This window comes from the organism of the source record quoted next (assembly GCF_019968985.1).
Source record: "MAG: Porospora cf. gigantea B chromosome Unknown PgB_NODE_8_length_98641_cov_274.246_1-46000, whole genome shotgun sequence".
Taxonomy (NCBI): domain Eukaryota; phylum Apicomplexa; class Conoidasida; order Eugregarinorida; family Porosporidae; genus Porospora; species Porospora cf. gigantea B.
This window is the reverse complement of record NW_027179336.1, coordinates 1-15697: the sequence shown is the minus strand read 5'-3', so window position 1 is coordinate 15697 and position 15697 is coordinate 1. Positions and strand designations below refer to the sequence as shown.

General features: G+C 56.1%; 14 protein-coding genes across 20 annotated transcripts; 8 read left to right on the top strand and 6 right to left on the bottom strand.

Annotated features, from left to right (window-relative positions):
* Positions 1-133: 133 nt before the first annotated feature.
* KVP17_001258 (uncharacterized protein) lies at positions 134-703 on the top strand (the record flags this gene model as incomplete). The annotated part of the gene is made up of 1 exon (XM_068516518.1): positions 134-703. The coding sequence occupies one exon, from the start codon at positions 134-136 to the stop codon at positions 701-703; it is 570 nt and encodes a 189-aa protein (XP_068371164.1).
* Positions 704-731: 28 nt separating this feature from the next.
* Positions 732-1790, top strand: KVP17_001245 (uncharacterized protein; the record flags this gene model as incomplete). Its single annotated transcript, XM_068516495.1, has 1 exon — positions 732-1790. The coding sequence occupies one exon, from the start codon at positions 732-734 to the stop codon at positions 1788-1790; it is 1059 nt and encodes a 352-aa protein (XP_068371144.1).
* A 44-nt stretch (positions 1791-1834) lies between these two features.
* Positions 1835-3352, bottom strand: KVP17_001252 (uncharacterized protein; the record flags this gene model as incomplete). Its single annotated transcript, XM_068516508.1, has 1 exon — positions 1835-3352. The coding sequence occupies one exon, from the start codon at positions 3350-3352 to the stop codon at positions 1835-1837; it is 1518 nt and encodes a 505-aa protein (XP_068371157.1).
* Positions 3353-3745: 393 nt separating this feature from the next.
* KVP17_001267 (uncharacterized protein) lies at positions 3746-4256 on the top strand (the record flags this gene model as incomplete). 2 transcript variants are annotated; one of them, XM_068516532.1, is made up of 2 exons in its annotated part: positions 3746-3779; positions 3808-4256. In XM_068516532.1, 2 exons carry the CDS (start codon positions 3746-3748, stop codon positions 4254-4256), a joined length of 483 nt encoding a protein of 160 aa, XP_068371177.1. The 2 variants fall into 2 exon arrangements, with proteins under 2 accessions (XP_068371177.1, XP_068371178.1); XM_068516533.1 differs by lacking the exon at positions 3746-3779 and having other exon boundaries at positions 4029-4256.
* A 221-nt stretch (positions 4257-4477) lies between these two features.
* KVP17_001250 (uncharacterized protein) lies at positions 4478-5050 on the top strand (the record flags this gene model as incomplete). Its single annotated transcript, XM_068516504.1, has 1 exon — positions 4478-5050. One exon carries the CDS (start codon positions 4478-4480, stop codon positions 5048-5050), a length of 573 nt encoding a protein of 190 aa, XP_068371153.1.
* A 22-nt stretch (positions 5051-5072) lies between these two features.
* KVP17_001240 (uncharacterized protein) lies at positions 5073-5663 on the bottom strand (the record flags this gene model as incomplete). Its single annotated transcript, XM_068516485.1, has 1 exon — positions 5073-5663. One exon carries the CDS (start codon positions 5661-5663, stop codon positions 5073-5075), a length of 591 nt encoding a protein of 196 aa, XP_068371135.1.
* Positions 5664-5812: 149 nt separating this feature from the next.
* On the top strand, positions 5813-6400 carry KVP17_001265 (uncharacterized protein; the record flags this gene model as incomplete). Its single annotated transcript, XM_068516529.1, has 1 exon — positions 5813-6400. The coding sequence occupies one exon, from the start codon at positions 5813-5815 to the stop codon at positions 6398-6400; it is 588 nt and encodes a 195-aa protein (XP_068371174.1).
* Positions 6401-6420: 20 nt separating this feature from the next.
* On the bottom strand, positions 6421-9624 carry KVP17_001247 (uncharacterized protein; the record flags this gene model as incomplete). Of its 4 annotated transcripts, XM_068516499.1 has the most annotated exons (5): positions 6421-6594; positions 6623-6682; positions 6714-7317; positions 7345-8249; positions 8278-9624. In XM_068516499.1, 5 exons carry the CDS (start codon positions 9622-9624, stop codon positions 6421-6423), a joined length of 3090 nt encoding a protein of 1029 aa, XP_068371148.1. The 4 variants fall into 4 exon arrangements, with proteins under 4 accessions (XP_068371148.1, XP_068371150.1, XP_068371147.1 ...); XM_068516501.1 differs by lacking the exons at positions 6421-6594; positions 6623-6682; positions 7345-8249; positions 8278-9624 and having other exon boundaries at positions 6690-7265; XM_068516498.1 differs by lacking the exons at positions 6421-6594; positions 6623-6682; positions 6714-7317; positions 8278-9624 and having other exon boundaries at positions 7341-8093.
* Positions 9625-9684: 60 nt separating this feature from the next.
* KVP17_001246 (uncharacterized protein) lies at positions 9685-10476 on the bottom strand (the record flags this gene model as incomplete). Of its 2 annotated transcripts, XM_068516497.1 has the most annotated exons (4): positions 9685-10111; positions 10140-10319; positions 10348-10409; positions 10438-10476. In XM_068516497.1, the coding sequence occupies 4 exons, from the start codon at positions 10474-10476 to the stop codon at positions 9685-9687; spliced, it is 708 nt and encodes a 235-aa protein (XP_068371146.1). The 2 variants fall into 2 exon arrangements, with proteins under 2 accessions (XP_068371146.1, XP_068371145.1); XM_068516496.1 differs by lacking the exons at positions 10348-10409; positions 10438-10476 and having other exon boundaries at positions 9685-10176.
* A 75-nt stretch (positions 10477-10551) lies between these two features.
* KVP17_001256 (uncharacterized protein) lies at positions 10552-11067 on the top strand (the record flags this gene model as incomplete). Its single annotated transcript, XM_068516516.1, has 1 exon — positions 10552-11067. One exon carries the CDS (start codon positions 10552-10554, stop codon positions 11065-11067), a length of 516 nt encoding a protein of 171 aa, XP_068371162.1.
* Positions 11068-11133: 66 nt separating this feature from the next.
* Positions 11134-11622, bottom strand: KVP17_001260 (uncharacterized protein; the record flags this gene model as incomplete). The annotated part of the gene is made up of 1 exon (XM_068516521.1): positions 11134-11622. The coding sequence occupies one exon, from the start codon at positions 11620-11622 to the stop codon at positions 11134-11136; it is 489 nt and encodes a 162-aa protein (XP_068371167.1).
* Positions 11623-11837: 215 nt separating this feature from the next.
* On the bottom strand, positions 11838-13049 carry KVP17_001264 (uncharacterized protein; the record flags this gene model as incomplete). The annotated part of the gene is made up of 1 exon (XM_068516527.1): positions 11838-13049. The coding sequence occupies one exon, from the start codon at positions 13047-13049 to the stop codon at positions 11838-11840; it is 1212 nt and encodes a 403-aa protein (XP_068371173.1).
* Positions 13050-13219: 170 nt separating this feature from the next.
* KVP17_001262 (uncharacterized protein) lies at positions 13220-15248 on the top strand (the record flags this gene model as incomplete). Of its 2 annotated transcripts, XM_068516523.1 has the most annotated exons (3): positions 13220-14500; positions 14528-14993; positions 15022-15248. In XM_068516523.1, the coding sequence occupies 3 exons, from the start codon at positions 13220-13222 to the stop codon at positions 15246-15248; spliced, it is 1974 nt and encodes a 657-aa protein (XP_068371169.1). The 2 variants fall into 2 exon arrangements, with proteins under 2 accessions (XP_068371169.1, XP_068371170.1); XM_068516524.1 differs by having other exon boundaries at positions 13220-15097.
* An 82-nt stretch (positions 15249-15330) lies between these two features.
* KVP17_001249 (uncharacterized protein) lies at positions 15331-15648 on the top strand (the record flags this gene model as incomplete). The annotated part of the gene is made up of 1 exon (XM_068516503.1): positions 15331-15648. The coding sequence occupies one exon, from the start codon at positions 15331-15333 to the stop codon at positions 15646-15648; it is 318 nt and encodes a 105-aa protein (XP_068371152.1).
* Between the last annotated feature and the right edge of the window lie 49 nt (positions 15649-15697).

Sequence of the window (15697 nt, the reverse complement as noted above, 5' to 3'; positions counted from 1 at the left end):
TTATTCGAATGTACACCACCACCCCTTCATCCTTTGATTGTACGCCACCACCCCGTTCATCTGCGGCTGGAGACATACCTTTGAATGTAACCCGTTTCGCTGGGGACACACCTTTGAATGGCTCATTATTCTGATGCGGGCCGACTATTCGTGCGAAATCTGCGGCAGCCAGGAGTCACCGGACACAATTCTTATATGCGAAGGGAACCACGGCAGGTGCAATCGCCTGTTTCACTGGCAGTGCCTCGGCTACGCGAACTACTCTGTGGACAGGCTGTGGTTTTGTCAGACGTGTGTTGACAAGGAATTGCTGACGACAGCTGTGGGGCTCAACTACCGGCAGGAAGACGTGCTGCGGGAGCAGCAGTCCCACTTGGAGTTTCCACCAGAGGAGACCTCATTGCAGACGGAATTGTCGTTTCCACCAGAGACGACCTCATTGCAGACGGAATCGTCGTTTCCGCCAGAGACGACCTCATTGCAGATGGAATTGTCGGATGTGACGGAGCCGACGCCGAAGTTGAGTCTCAGCCAGGCAATGCTGCTGGACCCGCCAACATTGCTTAGAGGGCCGAAGAAGACATTTCCTGCAACCCCTTCCTCTGAGTCAAGTCGCCCCTTTAAAAAACCAAGGCTTCCACCAGTCCTCGAGGATCACCTGGAGCTCTGGCGTGCACTGAAGCTCAACCTCGAACGTCATTGAGGCTTACGAAAACTATTTAAGGTAATAAATGCTGCCTGCGCTTGGCAACTGGCTGCATTCTCAACACGAAAACGTGTCCGCATCTTTGACCTTCGACGGCCTCCTGTCCGCATTCAGGCAGCCGCCATCAGACGACGCGGCCGAGCCGCCGCCGTCTCTGCCGTCAGATTATCAAGACGCCTCGCAGTGGATAGTGGGCTGCGATGAAGCAGGGCGCGGACCTCTTGCGGGTCCTGTTGTCTGCGCCGCAGCCATGTACGCTCCCCAGACGCGCCTGCCGCCAGGAGTAGTCGACTCAAAACAGCTGCGGACGGATGCTTTAAGGGACCGAGTGCTGAGGACGCTGCTGCGTACTGATGGGTTGATGGTGGCTTTCATAGTGATAAGCCACGACTCCATAGACCGGTCCAACATACTTAAGGCGTCGTTGCAGGGCATGGCTTCAGCGGCTCAGGGTCTGGTCTCCTCTCTGGAGTCCAACTTCGAAGGCCTGCCTTCTCTGCTTGAGACGCCATTAGGTGTGCAGGCGGTCATCTTGTGTGGCGATCCTATTCACTCGAGAGATTTGTTTCTCCAGGCATGCGTGCAGTCAGCAGCACACGTGGTGGTGGACGGAAACCACGTCTGCGAGCAGTTGCAGGCGGAAATGCCAGTCCAAGTGTCCGCACTCGTGGGTGGCGACGCCTCTATGTCGTCCATCGCAGCCGCCTCCGTTGTTGCCAAATGGGTCAGAGACGGCATAATGCGCCACTTCCATGAGATATGTCCCGAGTACGATTTCGAGTCCAATAAGGGCTACGGCAGCGCGGCCCACCGACAGGCCATCGAGAGCGCAGGCGTCTGCCCCGTGCACCGACTGTCCTATAACCCCGCAAGAACACTGCTGCTGGCCGGCAAACTACAACACCCCCCAAACATGGCCTCTGAGGTGGAGGCTTTCAAGGATTACTGGGAGGCTAAGATCGAGCAAGCGAAACAGGAGAAGCTGCAGCGGAAGAGAAAGAAGCCGAACCCACTCAAAGGCCAATCGTCCATCCTCGCGTTTTTGAAGCCTAAAGCCAAACGCAAGAAGATCCAGTCCGAATGAGCCCATTAACTATAAACAGTTACATACATACACACACTGAAAACTTAGAGAGCCAACAGGGCAACCACTACACCAAGTGCGCCTGCGGCGAGTGCTCGAGACCCGTCAGGAACGACGCGAGGCTGACAGGAGGTCTTATATGTCTCTGGCGTGGCGAAGTCGGTCGCTTTGAACAGTTTCTCAATGGGACAAACCACCTTGTCCTCGCAGCCCTGCAGCCTTGGCGTGATCACCTCCCCGTTGTATACAATACGCACGAAGAACTCTCCGGCCTTCTCATAGTACTCAAAGTTGAGCATGCTGGCGTAGGGCGAGTAAATGCGCGTCTCTCCCGTAGCGTTCCAGATGTCCAGAGCGGCGAGGATAGGCATGACGGTGGTATCGTGGGCAGAGTAGAGCAGGAACTTAGGGAAGCTGCCGTTGTTCAACGTCTTCAACTCAGAGACGCGGCTACTGTATTCATTTGCGTAACGATCCAAAGTCGTGTTGGTTGTAGTGCCGTCAGAGTAGGTGCCAAGGAAGAAGGCCTTCATGTCGGTGATGGGTCTGATCATGGACACCCTAGAGTACTTGTTGTCGTTGAAGTGGAACCTGAAAATTTCCTCATCATCCACAACCTTTAGAGCTCGCTTCACCAGGTCCTGTCTTTTCGCGTCCACTGGTTGAATGCCTTCAGGCAGCTGATCCTCCTTGTGTCCACAGATATGGCACTTGAGCATGTCCAACACGCCGACAGGCCAGATACTGTCGGGTTCCGAATCAAACCCCTCATAGATCTCCTGACGTATCATTCTGTGCTCAATGACCAGCTTGGCGAGCTCAGCGGAGTTCTCGGCCTCGTGGGCTGCGTCGTCGATCTCAGGGCAAAAACCCTTTTCGTTGGGAAACAGAGTTTCGCGGTTGTAGTCCACAATATGAACAGGCAACGTCTTACCAGTTGTGGACGTGGATCCCATAACGCCAGACATATAGTGAGAGCCCGACAGTCGTGTTCGAGACTTGTCGGTACTTCTGACAAAGAAAATGTCGCTGAAATCTGTAGCGGTTGACGCTGAAATATCAGCCAACTTCTTCTCCGCGGATCCGAGCACATTCGCGTCGCCGAAGTAGGCGTTAGAGACGATCTCACCCAACTTGCGCTCCTGATTAGCGCCTTCCTCAAGCAGCTGACCAACCTCACAGGTACCTCGCAGAATATTGCTGATTGGATCAGCATCGAAACGCTTATCGAAGACGAGATTCTCAACGCTCTCGGGTACATAGGTCTCGCCGAAGGGGCAGTCCCACTGAATGCTCTTTTCCATATTGACCGCCTTCGATCGATCCGCCGCCGGAGCGCGCGAGCCGTGGCGTATAATGCTTTGCACGTGGACCAGGCTCAGGTCCTGATGCTCAGGGGCTAAGTTGGGAATGGCGCGTGATGCTTCGAACGCTTTAACATTTGCGTCAGTCATCGAGGTGACGTCCTCGTACCTGTCGAACAGCTGGGCACAGTAACCATTGAGGCTGTCTTTCCAGTCAGCCGCAAAGGCAGCGCCGGCCAGCAAAGCGAGGTTCAACATTGCTTCTACTGTGAATAATTCTTGGTTCGGTTGTGACGACCCCCCATTGTGGGTGCGGTGAGCAGGCCTCGTGTCCAGTGCATCAGCGTGTCGACTAGTTGCGGTACAGATGGAGGCGTCATTTGTAGGTCTTCTCACGAGTGGATTCCAGTATGTCTGACTGAAAATTGCAGTGTTCCAATGTGCTGGGATCAGACTCCTCGTATTTCCAACGTCCTGCCGCTGACCGGGAAAAGCTGGCGTCCCGTGAGCTGCGGCAGCTCTCCATTCCTGCATCAGGCCCCACATGACTCCCCCTGCTTCTCTTCGAGCGTTCCAGTAGACCTTGGGCAAACAAGCAGCTGGACTGTGGAGTCACGAGCATTCCGGTCTCCGCGACGGCTAGAGCCGGATATGCGACAATCAGAGCGCATCACGCTCTCGAGTGGTGAGGCCTCCGGCAGGTGTCCACGCAGTTAACCCACCACCGAAGAAAATTACTGCCGAGGAGCGATCTCGTGAGAAGAAACGGCTTTCAAATCAAACTGCGCAGTTCATCGATGTCGCCCAGCGCGGACTCCAGCTCCGCTGTGTCAACGGCGGTGCCATACTCCCCGCGCGGCTGATCCTCGACAGTGCGATCAGTACTCTGCAGGTGGTCACCCGAGAAACCACGCTAACGCTGCCTCTGGTAGAAATGACGCGGATATCGCGGAGCGCCAGCGAGATTTGCCTGCCTGAGCAACTCCGTGACCAGGTCGTTGTAATCACCCGCAGCGAGGACTGTGGTCCTCTCTGTTTGATCTTCGATGACGTGTCCGCTCGCGAGATGGCATTCGTGTCGCTCCAGATTCTGAAGATCTCCCTCTCGAAGTTGTCGCAGCCGCGACTTGCAGTAGGAGCTGAAGACATCCGGAAACCATAGACCGGAAACCATAGAAATTGAAGCGAAGCTTAGCCATAAAAAGTGAAGAGAAGACCCCGACTTAGCTCTAGAAACTGAAGAGACTAGAATTGAAGAGAAGACCGTGACTTAAATGTAGCCACTGAAGAGACTTGGCCATAGAATTGAAGAGAACACTCGACTTGTGCTACCCAAAAGCACTGAAGACCCAACTTGAGTAGCATAAACTGCACGATTTCCCAATGCGGCTACCTCCAGTATCTGGCACCAAGGTGCACCTAGTGCCTTTCGAGTCGTGGATGGTCCCCCGATACCGACAGTGGATGGACGACGTCGAAATTCGGCGGCTCACCAGCACCGACGCTTCTTTCGCCGACAACAAGGCTATCGAGGAGATGCGTGTACGTTGGACTTCTGAGCCCGGCCTGTTCAACTTCATCATTGTTGCGCGCGAGGCGCTGCCGCCTGTCCTCGACTCGCAAATGGCTGCAGGCGTAGCCAACTACCACCACTGTGATTTCAAAGCTCTGTTACGTACTGTGCCGAGTGACGCTCTGGTGGGTGATATTGGCCTGTTCTACATTGAAGAGGGAGGCGAGATCTCGTTTATGATCGCAGAGCGGGCCTGGCGACGTAGGGGGCTTGGAGCTGATGCAGTGTGCGCTCTGCAGTCCCTCCCCCTGCGTACCGATAGGCTCATCGCAAAGGTCGCAGTCGACAACGCACCAGCCCTGGGTCTCTTCACCAGCCTGGGGTATCAGGTGGACCGCAAGGATGACGTACTGGAGGAGATACACATGTCATTGTCTCTGTGAGCAACAGACCCATGTAGACACGTCAGAAATGCTTAATCGCGAGCACCCGCCGGATGGAGAACAGGCATGGCAGCGTTGCCTCCTCTGATTGCAGCACCCGGCATCTGTAGCGGGGCGTGCTACGTAAGTGGGGTGGGGTCAGGGATGCTGCGGTACTGAGCGACAGAGAGCGCCCAACAGATCCCTTTCGTACCAGAGGATGTCGCGATTGACTCCGTAGTGGACGGGGAAGCGTGAGGAAGCTTTCGAGAGCGTCCTTCATAGCGCGTCGTGCCCATTCGTCACCAGAGAGCGCGCGTAGCACCTGGCTAAGCTTGCCGGCATGGCCTGCGCGCTCCAGCAAGTCTAGCATGTACAGCGAAGGACAAGAGAGGTTGAATCCGCTTAGAGTGTCGAGCACTTCCTCGTAATAATTTGGGGGTCTGCTGGCGTAAATCTCCTTGGCAAGCTCCCAACAAGCTCCGCTCGCTGGTTGGGGAAGTGGTGTGTACTTGTAAGCCTCTGCTGTCTCGTACAGCTCGAAGAACGGGTAGAGGTGCTCTCCGGCGCCTTTGGGCTGTCGAAGTGCGTCCAGTTGACCTGAGACGGCAGGGATAAGCGACTGCGACCACATTTAGAAGTTTTTTTGACGCATCTTCGGAATCCTTCGGTCGTCGGGTTTGAAGTTGGAAGTCGAGAGTCTGCCCAACATCACTCACACAGTAGGAGCACATCTGTGCTTCATGAGAATAAGAGAGAACAATTGTAGTAAATATCTTGTGGATGCGCTTCCTTTCAGTCATAATTCCAACCGTCTGGGCCTGGCCCCAATGTGACGATATGCAGCTCGAGATGCAAGTAGTCCAGGTGTCAGCGAACAGGGGACCCAACCAAGACACCATTAACCAGCTGGAGCTGCCGTCACTGTTCAAGTCTGGCGGGTCCAACGTTACCTTCTTGGAAGCTGATGCGTTTCTGAGCACACGGGACGCTCTTACTAAAGACAAAGGCGCCGAGGCTGCAAAGTCTAATGACATGACCTGGGGAGACATTGCCTTTTCTCGCACCTCGAATCCAGCCCGCCGGTTCTTCATAGTTCTGATGGAGGAGGCTTTTGCTATGCCTGGAGAGCTAGCCAGCATCCTGGCCACTCTGAACATCACGGAGATGGCGAAGTCTATGGAGTCGCACGACGTCACTGTGTTGCTTTTGGTGGACGACCAAAATGGCGACGGCGAGCAGACCCGCAAGAGCTGGTCGACACTACTTAAGTTGTGCCACAGGTTCATCACGGACGTCAGCACCATCAAGTTCACGACCCCTACCGAGCTGCAGGAAACGATACTCAACCATCTGGACTGTGTGCAGTAGTGGTGTGATTTGAATGATTCTTACAGACCTGACCCCTGCTCGAGATCATACTTGACACGAAGGTCACGGCAGAAATCCTCATGCGTAAAACCAGGCACATTGAGAGCGCCGAAGATACTCAGGAATCCCGTGAGCTCGTGTTTGCAGGCCTCGGGCACGCTACTATCCGCGATCTTATCACCGATGGCGTCCTTCTACGTGGCGGGAGCTTGTTGGACTCACGTTTGCCATAGCCGACACCGCCAGCATCCACAGCTTCATATCCATAATTCGCGAAGCCACCTGGAAATCAGGCGGAAAGGTAGGCAACTACTCGCGCGAATACCGCCACGCAGAGGTTCAAATGGACGGTCTTCACGTTCAGAGCGCCCTCAGGGTAGGCTGACAGATTGACACAGCTATCGAAAAGGTCTTGATCGTCGCAGTGGGCGCAGGGAATCGAGTCGCTGTGTATGCTGTAGCCAGCGCTATCGAGGCGGCCTCGACATTCACAGTAGCGCAATGTCGACGGAAAGAGCAACCCGAGGAAGGTTTCACCGTCGTGGTCGGGGCAAGGGTGGTCACTGAAGGGGCCCTCCAGCCCAAGTAGGACTCGATTAAGCGCTTTGGTCGTGCGGGCGGTACGCAGAAGCCGCGGTAGGGCCTGGAACAGAACGCAAACGTGAGGCTTTCCGCCGTCAGGCTGCAAGCCTGCACAGGCACGATTAAAGTCTATGGTTTCCTTCAGCTGGACGACAAATCGCGCAGCGACCGCGTCGGCGTCCAATGGGCCAGTCAACAGAGACAGTGGCTTCTTCAGCTGAACCCACTCCTTTCCCTTTACCAGAGCGGCGGCCGTGACAGCCACGACGGCACAAACCGCCATGAAGACCGTGTCTAGCCCCCACAAGCACGGACAAGCGTAGCCGGGTACATTTCTGTGTCCAAGCTTCTTGCCAACCTACTGATGGTCAGCGCAGACGCGCGATGCTGTGACCGTGGAGTCCAGCCAGCTTCTGGGGACAAGGAATTCCGAGCGGGAGGGCTCGTGGCGCGTCATCACGAGCACCTGTAGGCTCTCGAGCGACGTGACACCGGACAGCATGACGTCGTGAGCCACGAGGGCTCGTGGTCGCCTGCACAGTCCGGCGAGAAACCCGTGGGAATGCTGATCCTGCGGCTTCCGAGTGCATAAATGCGTCTCGAGGTAGGCTGTGGTCAGCTGGGAAGCGGACTTCGACGTGTCCGAGCTGTCAAGGCACTCAGCTAGCACCAACGTGCACTGAACCACGCGCCAGTAAAAAAGCTTGGAGACGTCAGCGGGGTTGGCTGTCCAGTTTATACTCTCGGGGATGTCAAATTCTGTCACCGGACATTCCGGGAGGCAAAAAGGCGCCGTTAGTAACGTGTGGACAAAGTCGTCTTGCGAGATCTCCGCCTTCGCGGGAGTATCGATCGCCGAGGCCGCGAGCCCAGCTACCTGAGCTGCGGCGTTGCCGTACTGCAGAGCGCTGAGCACGTCGGTGATGTCCTCTTCCGAAAAGTCGTGCGGCCAGAGGTCGTCATCCGCGAGGTCAACGTCGAAGCGGTGCAGGGACACTGTGCCGCCAACGCCGTGTAACCTGACGCAGCGTGCCTTCAGCGGCTGGGAGAAGGCACTCCACCGAGTCGAGCTGTCTCGCCAACCACGAGAACCGGGCTCCTCGATTTCCATAGTGTGGGTCAGGACCTCCAAGACACGGCGTAATAACGTATGCAACCGTCGGGCCTCCACTACACGGGCCGGTACGCTGGCATCGGATGGCGTGCAGGTCTTCGCCACCTCATAGTAATATCTAAACAGCTCTCGAGGCTGCTGCTCTTGAACGATCTGCGTGAATGTCGGCGGGCTTACCCACGTGGTTCATTAGGTGCTTCTGAAGAGGAACGAAGTCGCCCTTCTGGCAGATCAGCTGTGTTGGCATACTGTCACTGAGCCTCTCTAGCGTGTACCTGGATATCAGATTAAGAATCGGGGGCGGTTCCTCCGACGTTTCGTTGTTGTATGCCCGTTTCTCGAACTTGTCCAGGGCCTCTCGTCGGTTTTCAAGCAGTTCTTTGGCTGGCGCTTCCACAAGTCCCCACGTACCATCGTTATACTTCTCCACTGGCAGGTCGAACAACTCGGCTACGGCCAGCGTGACGGCCTCCAACGATATTGGCGCTGGCCGGGGCGAGACCAACTCCGTCGGACTACGTGCCGTGAGTGTCTGCAGCGGAGCCGCAGGTCGCGGGGAGTCTGGGGCTTGCGGAGGCTCGCACTTTGCTGGAGGTTGCACAGTTATTTCCCCCAACAAGACATCTACACCGCCATCTTCGACCTTCTCTCTGTCCAAAGGAGTCGTCTGGTTGATTTTAATACGAGACTCGATGGGGTTTAAACGGTTATCTGGCGTGGACTCCACAGGCGTTGGCCCTGGCGTACTGCTCACTCTGACGGAGGATTCGAGAACGCTGGAGTAGGCGGCATCTGGGAAAGGGGCTGCCTCCACTAGGTTCAAAGGACTCTTGACGTCTCGGGAGTGTGCCCGTGAGCCGACGTGCGTCGGGACGCCAACGGGACGAAGATGAGCACTCGCAAGTATAGAGCTGGCATTCCTGGGGGTTTCGGCATTCGAGATCCTAGGCGTGCCCCGTAAGTCACGTACCACTCGCACACGTCGAGGAATCTCCGTCGACGTTGCCGGCTCAATGGGGCTTCGAGGCAACGGGCGGAAGGTCGGAGGAGACTGGCCGAAGGGTGAAATGAGCTGGCCATGCAGGGGACCCGAAAAAACGTGACTTGGGGCCGCTAGTGGTGAGCGGTAACCAGCGGGTGAATCTCGCGGAACCTGCACAGGCATTTGGCGGCTGGTGTATGTCCTAACGTGTCTCGGGTTGAAGGGGGCGTGTACCACCTGTGGCTGTGAATAGTGGATGGTCGTGGGCTGCGTTCTGGCCGTGGCCAGGCTGTGCACCACATTAGACCTTTGAGGCATGTAGACCACAGAAGGGCCCTGTCTGGGTGCAGCAGTCTCCCCGTTGAGCACGCTGTCCGGCATGGTAACCACCATAGGCTTCAGCTCTGGTGGGAGGTCGGAGGGCCACTCGTGGCCCCGTCGGCGATTGTCGTAGGATGAAACGCGCGCCTCCTGGCGAGGCAGACGGCGCTTGGCGCTCTTTGATCGACCCGGAGCTAACGACATTGCACCTTCTGTGTAGTACATCAGTGAAATTGAGCATATTTACGTCAGCCCCCTAAGACCGGTCACGGGACGTCTTTGACATTAGTAAGGAGAAAGCGACACTGAGTCCCCATTGGGGATCTTGTTGAGATTGGCCGCACAGTCGCCTAGAGTCATAGTACGGAGGACGTAGGGCCCTCGGTTGGGCACGGCAGCCACCCAGTCGTACTTTCGCAGGTCAATCTCGCGCATGTTGCTCTTCTCGAACACCACGATCTCGTTGTCGACTTGGTGCGTGACGATTTCCAGGGGTAGATGGTCCAGCGCTTGCGGGAGCACCGACACCGCTGCTGCGTACGTGTGCGCCACTTTCATGAAGTAGACGAGGGCAGAGTAGTACCGCCTCGGACCTCGGTGCGGAGACTCCAGCACGTCCATGGTTTTGTACTTGTGCTTAGCGAGGGTGGGCTCTTCGGGCAGGCGGCAGTAGAAGTAGGCTTCCTCAACGGGCTTTCGAGACCACTTGATTCTGTGTGTGTGAGGCCTGCAGGTCTCACTTGAAGACGTCGCCCACTTGAACGACGTAACCGCCATGTCCAGTCTCGACAGTCTGCACCTGCGGCGTCGGCTCTGGATTTTCCGAAGGTAGTCCTGGCGACAGCTCGAGCTCTTCAGTTGGCTGCGTGCTGGGCTGCATTGTGGGTATCACGCTCTCCTCTCTCTCCGTCGCGACCTCCCTGCGTATCCGACCAACTCGAGCCTCACATAGTGCCGGAGGTGTCGAGATTCGCCAAATCATTCTTGGTGACCGTTGGGCCAACATCCAGCTGCGTTCTGCGAGATCAGACTCCTCACTTCCGGTTCAGGGGTCTCGGTTGCACAGCAGTTCCCCATTTTTTGAATTAGTCACACCATAGGTGTTGGCGGCACGGGCCTTTGAGACTTTGGACCGGGTGCATTGAATTCGCTATGCAGTTGTTCGCCCACAAGGACGTCGGCGGACCGAGCCCCGTGTACTCCGTGGAGTACCGACGGCACCTGTTCCAGGTGGCCAGCGTGACTGGCGTAGGTGGGGTCTGGGCCTTCCTCACGTGGATGATGGACCACGTGACGCTGACATCCTACCCCAGTCGCATGGTGTCCTTGCTCCTCTTCACCTCCGGGGTGAATAACTGCACAACAGCTATGGCATGGGTTCGGCTTGCCAGAGTGTTGAAGGGTGCTTCGCCAGGACAATGCAGGTTGGTTGCCTTCGACATGCTGTGCCTCATCCTTCGGGGATACGTGATGCTTGTGTGGACGGCGCATTTGTTGATGGATATGGAACGGGCACGAGACTTCGGAGGACTGCCCGCGTATCTGGCTGCCTATCTAGAGGGTGCTTGGCTAATGTCCTCGTGTGTGGGTATCCTAGTCCTTCAAGGCTTATCACTGGTCTACCAGAGTGCCATTGCTTTCCGTGTAGTGCTCACCATCACTACATAAGGTTTATACGGCTACGTTCAAACGCAGCCTTCACGTGAGTCGTTCAAACAATCTAACACTTCAACATTAGCACTCCTCACACCAGCGGTTCTCTTCTCGGACTTGCTGTTCTTCTTCGGGAGTGAAGTCGTTCTTTATGTCGAACACCTCCCTAATTTCGTCCACCGACCTCCCCTTAATCATCGTGGCTACCTTTGCGCACGTCAGGTCAAGGAGAGCCTGCACTCCCAGAAAGTTAGCCACAAGGATTATCTCGAAGAGCTCCTCTTGGGAGACGTCTACGAAGTTGTAGTCCCACTCAGGTACGCAGTCGCTGAGGTCTGTCGATCGTAAAGGCTTCTCAATCTCCTCGGGATGCTTGTCCATGTGATGTTCGAGGTACTCGATGATCTTCTTCAAAGTCTTCGACTTGACAGTGGACAGGGGCAGAGCCTCATCTGGGTAGTCGTCGGAAAAGCGGTCTAGCACCGTAGATAACGCGCACGCCTTCCGGTTGATCTGGAAGATCTCGCCATCCTCCGCAACCAGCTTCTGATAAATGGTCTCCTCCACCATTCTTACTCAATTCGTAATTTAAACTGCTGTAGATCATGCCCCGCCATTTAAATCCACATCCCCAGCACACCGACAGATAGATCAACCGGAAGGCGTGCGCGCGTTATCTACGTACTTCACAGAACTCATCGCAGATCTCCCCCTTATGATATATAGCTAACGCGTATCCTTACATGAGGCGAACAAGGCACGAGCGCATCATCATATGTTTAAAATTAATCCAAGGATACATCAACGACGAGTGGTCTGCGGGCGTGAAATCCGTTGAAACTCGAAGCTGACACTTGCGTATACGCCCCCACATTGGGAATAAAAACCAAATCTCCGTACTTCAACGGCGGAAGCTTCACTGTCTCCTTGATGACGTCGATGCCGTCGCAGGAGTGGCCGAAAACTATGCTGTCCAAAAGGGGCTGTCCGGGCTGTGAGGGGACGACAAGCTCTGGGTCGACGTGGTCGTAGATCATGCTCGACAGCATGCCATACACGCTTGTATTGAGGAAGTACTGCAGCTTGACGTTGCTCTCAGCCAGGATGTCAAGGTCTGCAGGCGAAAGCGAAGGGTAGGGATCCAACGCGCGGGGAACGAAATCAGGGAGGGCGCATTCCACACCCTTCACGCCTATGACCCGTGCAGCCAGCACCTGCGATGCACAGCAAAAGAACCGACCAGGCTCCGCAACCAAATGAGCGTGGTCGAAGCATGGGTGGCGAGCGATAGTCGTCCGGAGAATCTTTGCGATGCTAACGAATGCGGGGGAGTTGAACTCGCCTGGGTAGCCGCCGCCAACGTCGAGCACAGAGAACGAGAAGCCGAAGTCCTTAGCCAGCGAGAAAAGGGCAGACGCGTCCTCAACAGCTTCGCGATACGCGTCGAAGTTGCTGCAGCCGGACCCGGCATGGAAGTGTACACCGACTAGATTCAGCTCCAGAGTCTGGGACGTGGATAGCAGCGCCTTCCAACCCGACGGAGGGCAGCCGAATTTGTGGCTCATGGGGCATTGGGCGTCAGCGTCGGCCACTGTGATGCGCAGGAGCACTCGGGTCTCAGGGTAGAGACGCTTGATTTTCAGCAGCTCCGATAGTGAATCTGCAGTGGTCAAGTCCACATTGTTTGTTTCGGCAAGCTTCACACCTTTCTCATGCTTTTGAGTGTTGCTGTATACAATATCGGTAGGCCGGGCTCCGAGTTTCAGGACCATTTCGATCTCGCTCGGACTGGCGCAATCGGCGCCAGCGCCCATTTCCAACAGAGCCTGTACCAGCTCCGGCGTGCTGTTGGCCTTCACAGCGTAGAACGGCCGGATCTGCGGCAGTTCCCTTTGCCAGATTTCCATTTGGCGTCTGACGGTCCACAAATTGAGCACGTACCCCGCGGTGGTGTCGTCGGGGAGCTGTGCTGCTCGGTCCTGTAGCTGAGCGTCCATCTTCAAATTGGGATATTTAGCATGCTTTCCTAGTACAGACCAGGACTGGGCGTTACATCTGAGTGGTCCCTCTTGGATTTCGTAAATGTGAACGATTTTTATGTGGCCGGCAGCCTGCGTTTCACCCGACAAGCGGCGGGGTGCCCAGCAAATTTGGTAGATTCCCCTAGATGGAAGGTCGTCTTCCGCCCGATTACAACCTGGCCGCTGACATCGTGGACCGACTTCTCTATGGGGAGTGCAAGCGGCACCCAGACCACCTCATTGGGTGGTCCGCTGCCAAGTCATCTCCCGTCAACGCAGCTGGAAAATTTTGCTATCCCGGAGGGGACGTTTACGAGGGAGAATACCTAGGAAACGTCAAGCACGGCTTCGGTCTGTATTTCTACGCAGCAGGCGATGCGTACGCAGGGTTCTGGCGCAACGACCTGCGGCATGGGTGGGGGCTGTTTATCAAGAAGACGGGGCTCCGTTATGAAGGTTGCTGGGCTCAGGACATGCGAGAGGGCTGGGGCGCGCAGAGCCTTGCTGACGGCACACGCTTCATGGGGTCCTTTCGGGCCAACGCCCGTCACGGAACAGGTGTCGTATTTTCGCCCGGAGGTCTGGTCTACTGCGGAGAGTGGGACCTGGGCCAACCACTGACCAAGGAGCTGCTGTTCGCTGAGTGCCCGCTGGAAGCGAGCCCGCTCCACATCGACGCCGACAGCGACAGCTCCTCCAGCTCGGAAGATCAGGCCCGCACTGGGTTCGGAGCTCGACTGAAGCAGATACAAGAGGCATCCAACGTGGCGAGCGTCGGTCGCTGGACATCCGCGATGGCAGCGTACTTTGTAGAGAAGCTCGGGCTACCCGAAGCAGCATCGTGCTTCGCAGAGGTGCGTGGCGACCAACTGCTGTCGTTGCTACAGGGGCACCCTGACAGCATACTGAGGGAGCTGGGAGTTCGAGGCAGGTATGGACGCCGTGGTGTGCACCTAGCCGTGCTGCAGCTGATGAAACAGCGACGCCGCTCCCTTTATCTTCAACGGCCTCACTCGTCAGGCAGCATTCCCTCGTCCTGTTTGCTGACCACAGACGTAATACAATTGGGCAGCCGCATTGGGGAAGGCAGTTTCGGACGGGTGTACCAAGGAGTGTTCTCCGCCAACGGTGCTGGTCGTCGCTCCAAGTTGGACGTTAACGTCGCGATAAAGGTGTTTCGAGTGTCCAACTCGAACACCTTGTGGTACGACGAGTCCAAAGAGCGAGACAAGGCCGACGGTGATGTGCAACACGCCCGAAATTTCTATCAGGAGTTTCGGATTCTCTCTCGGCTGAAACATCCCCATATAGTGATGTTTCTGGGAGTGCTGGTATCGCCACTTTACTGCATTGTGACGGAGTATGTGCCATGCGGTTCGCTGTACGACCTCCTGCACAAACAGTCGCACCCGTTTTCTTTATCCCAGGTGGGTCGCGAGCCCCCCCACACACAGATGCTCAAGATCGCACTGAATGTTGCATGTGCCCTGGCTCATATGCACTCGCAAGGCGTAGTGCACTGCGACGTCAAGAGTCCCAACGTGCTGGTAGAATCCTCCGGACAAGTCAAGCTTTGCGATTTCGGACTGGCGATCGACTTCAATGACGACATGGAGGAGTTCCGTGCCTGCCGGGCGATCCCCGCGGGATCTGTCGGCACACACCCCTGGATGGCACCGGAGTTGCTGCGAGGAGAGTCCGTCACGAAGGCAGCTGATGTGTACTCATTCGGCGTGCTACTGTGGGAAATGATCACCAGGCAGATCCCATTCGATGGGTGGCCCTTAGGACACGTCATCGCCAGCGTAGGCTACGGGGGCATGCGACCGCGGTTGTTCACCGCTGAAGAGTCACCTCACGTCGCTCCCAGCAGCGGCTCATCCAAAGAAAGCAGCAGCAGTGAGACCTGGACGGCTAACGGTGAGGCCTGTATGCCTTACGCATGCAGAGTTGTGGCACCCTCTGACCAGGTACTTGGGAGTCGCGCTGGCCGACGTGCGATCCGAGTTGAGCGGGCAGCCTGACTGCCTTATAAATGTACTGGCGGCTTGTCTAGCATTCGTCCCGCAGGAGAGACCGACGTTCGATAGTGTCGTTGCGGCCGTGAACTGTCTCAGTCAGAGCGCAATCGTCGAGGTGGAAGAAACGTTGAGGTCGTTTTTTGGACAAGACTAACCAAAGTTTGATACATTACATGAAGAGCTCCTCATCCAGGTCAGCAAATTGTTCCTTGTTGTAAAAAATATCTTCCACTTCAATGTCAGTGGGGAACGATGTTGCGGCGGCAGTAGTATTGCCAAACATCATGTACGCTCCAGCCACCACTCCCCCCACTCCCAGTGCGCCCAGCGTCACACCGATGCCGATTACCGTGGAAGAGTTGTCAGGTACCACGATCGCGGAGCTCGTCGGCGGCACAGTTGTGATCGTAGTCGTCAACGAGGTGGTTAGTAAGGGAGTGGTGGTGGTAGTTGTGGAGGTGGTGGTGCTTAGTATAGCGGTAGAAGTCAAGGGAGTCGTTGTTCTGGGGTCGGTGGTTGTTAAGGAAGTCGTTGTTGTGGCTGTCTCGTATTAAACTCTGACGCTGCCGACGATGGTACGCGTGTTGATATCGGTGGTAGCGG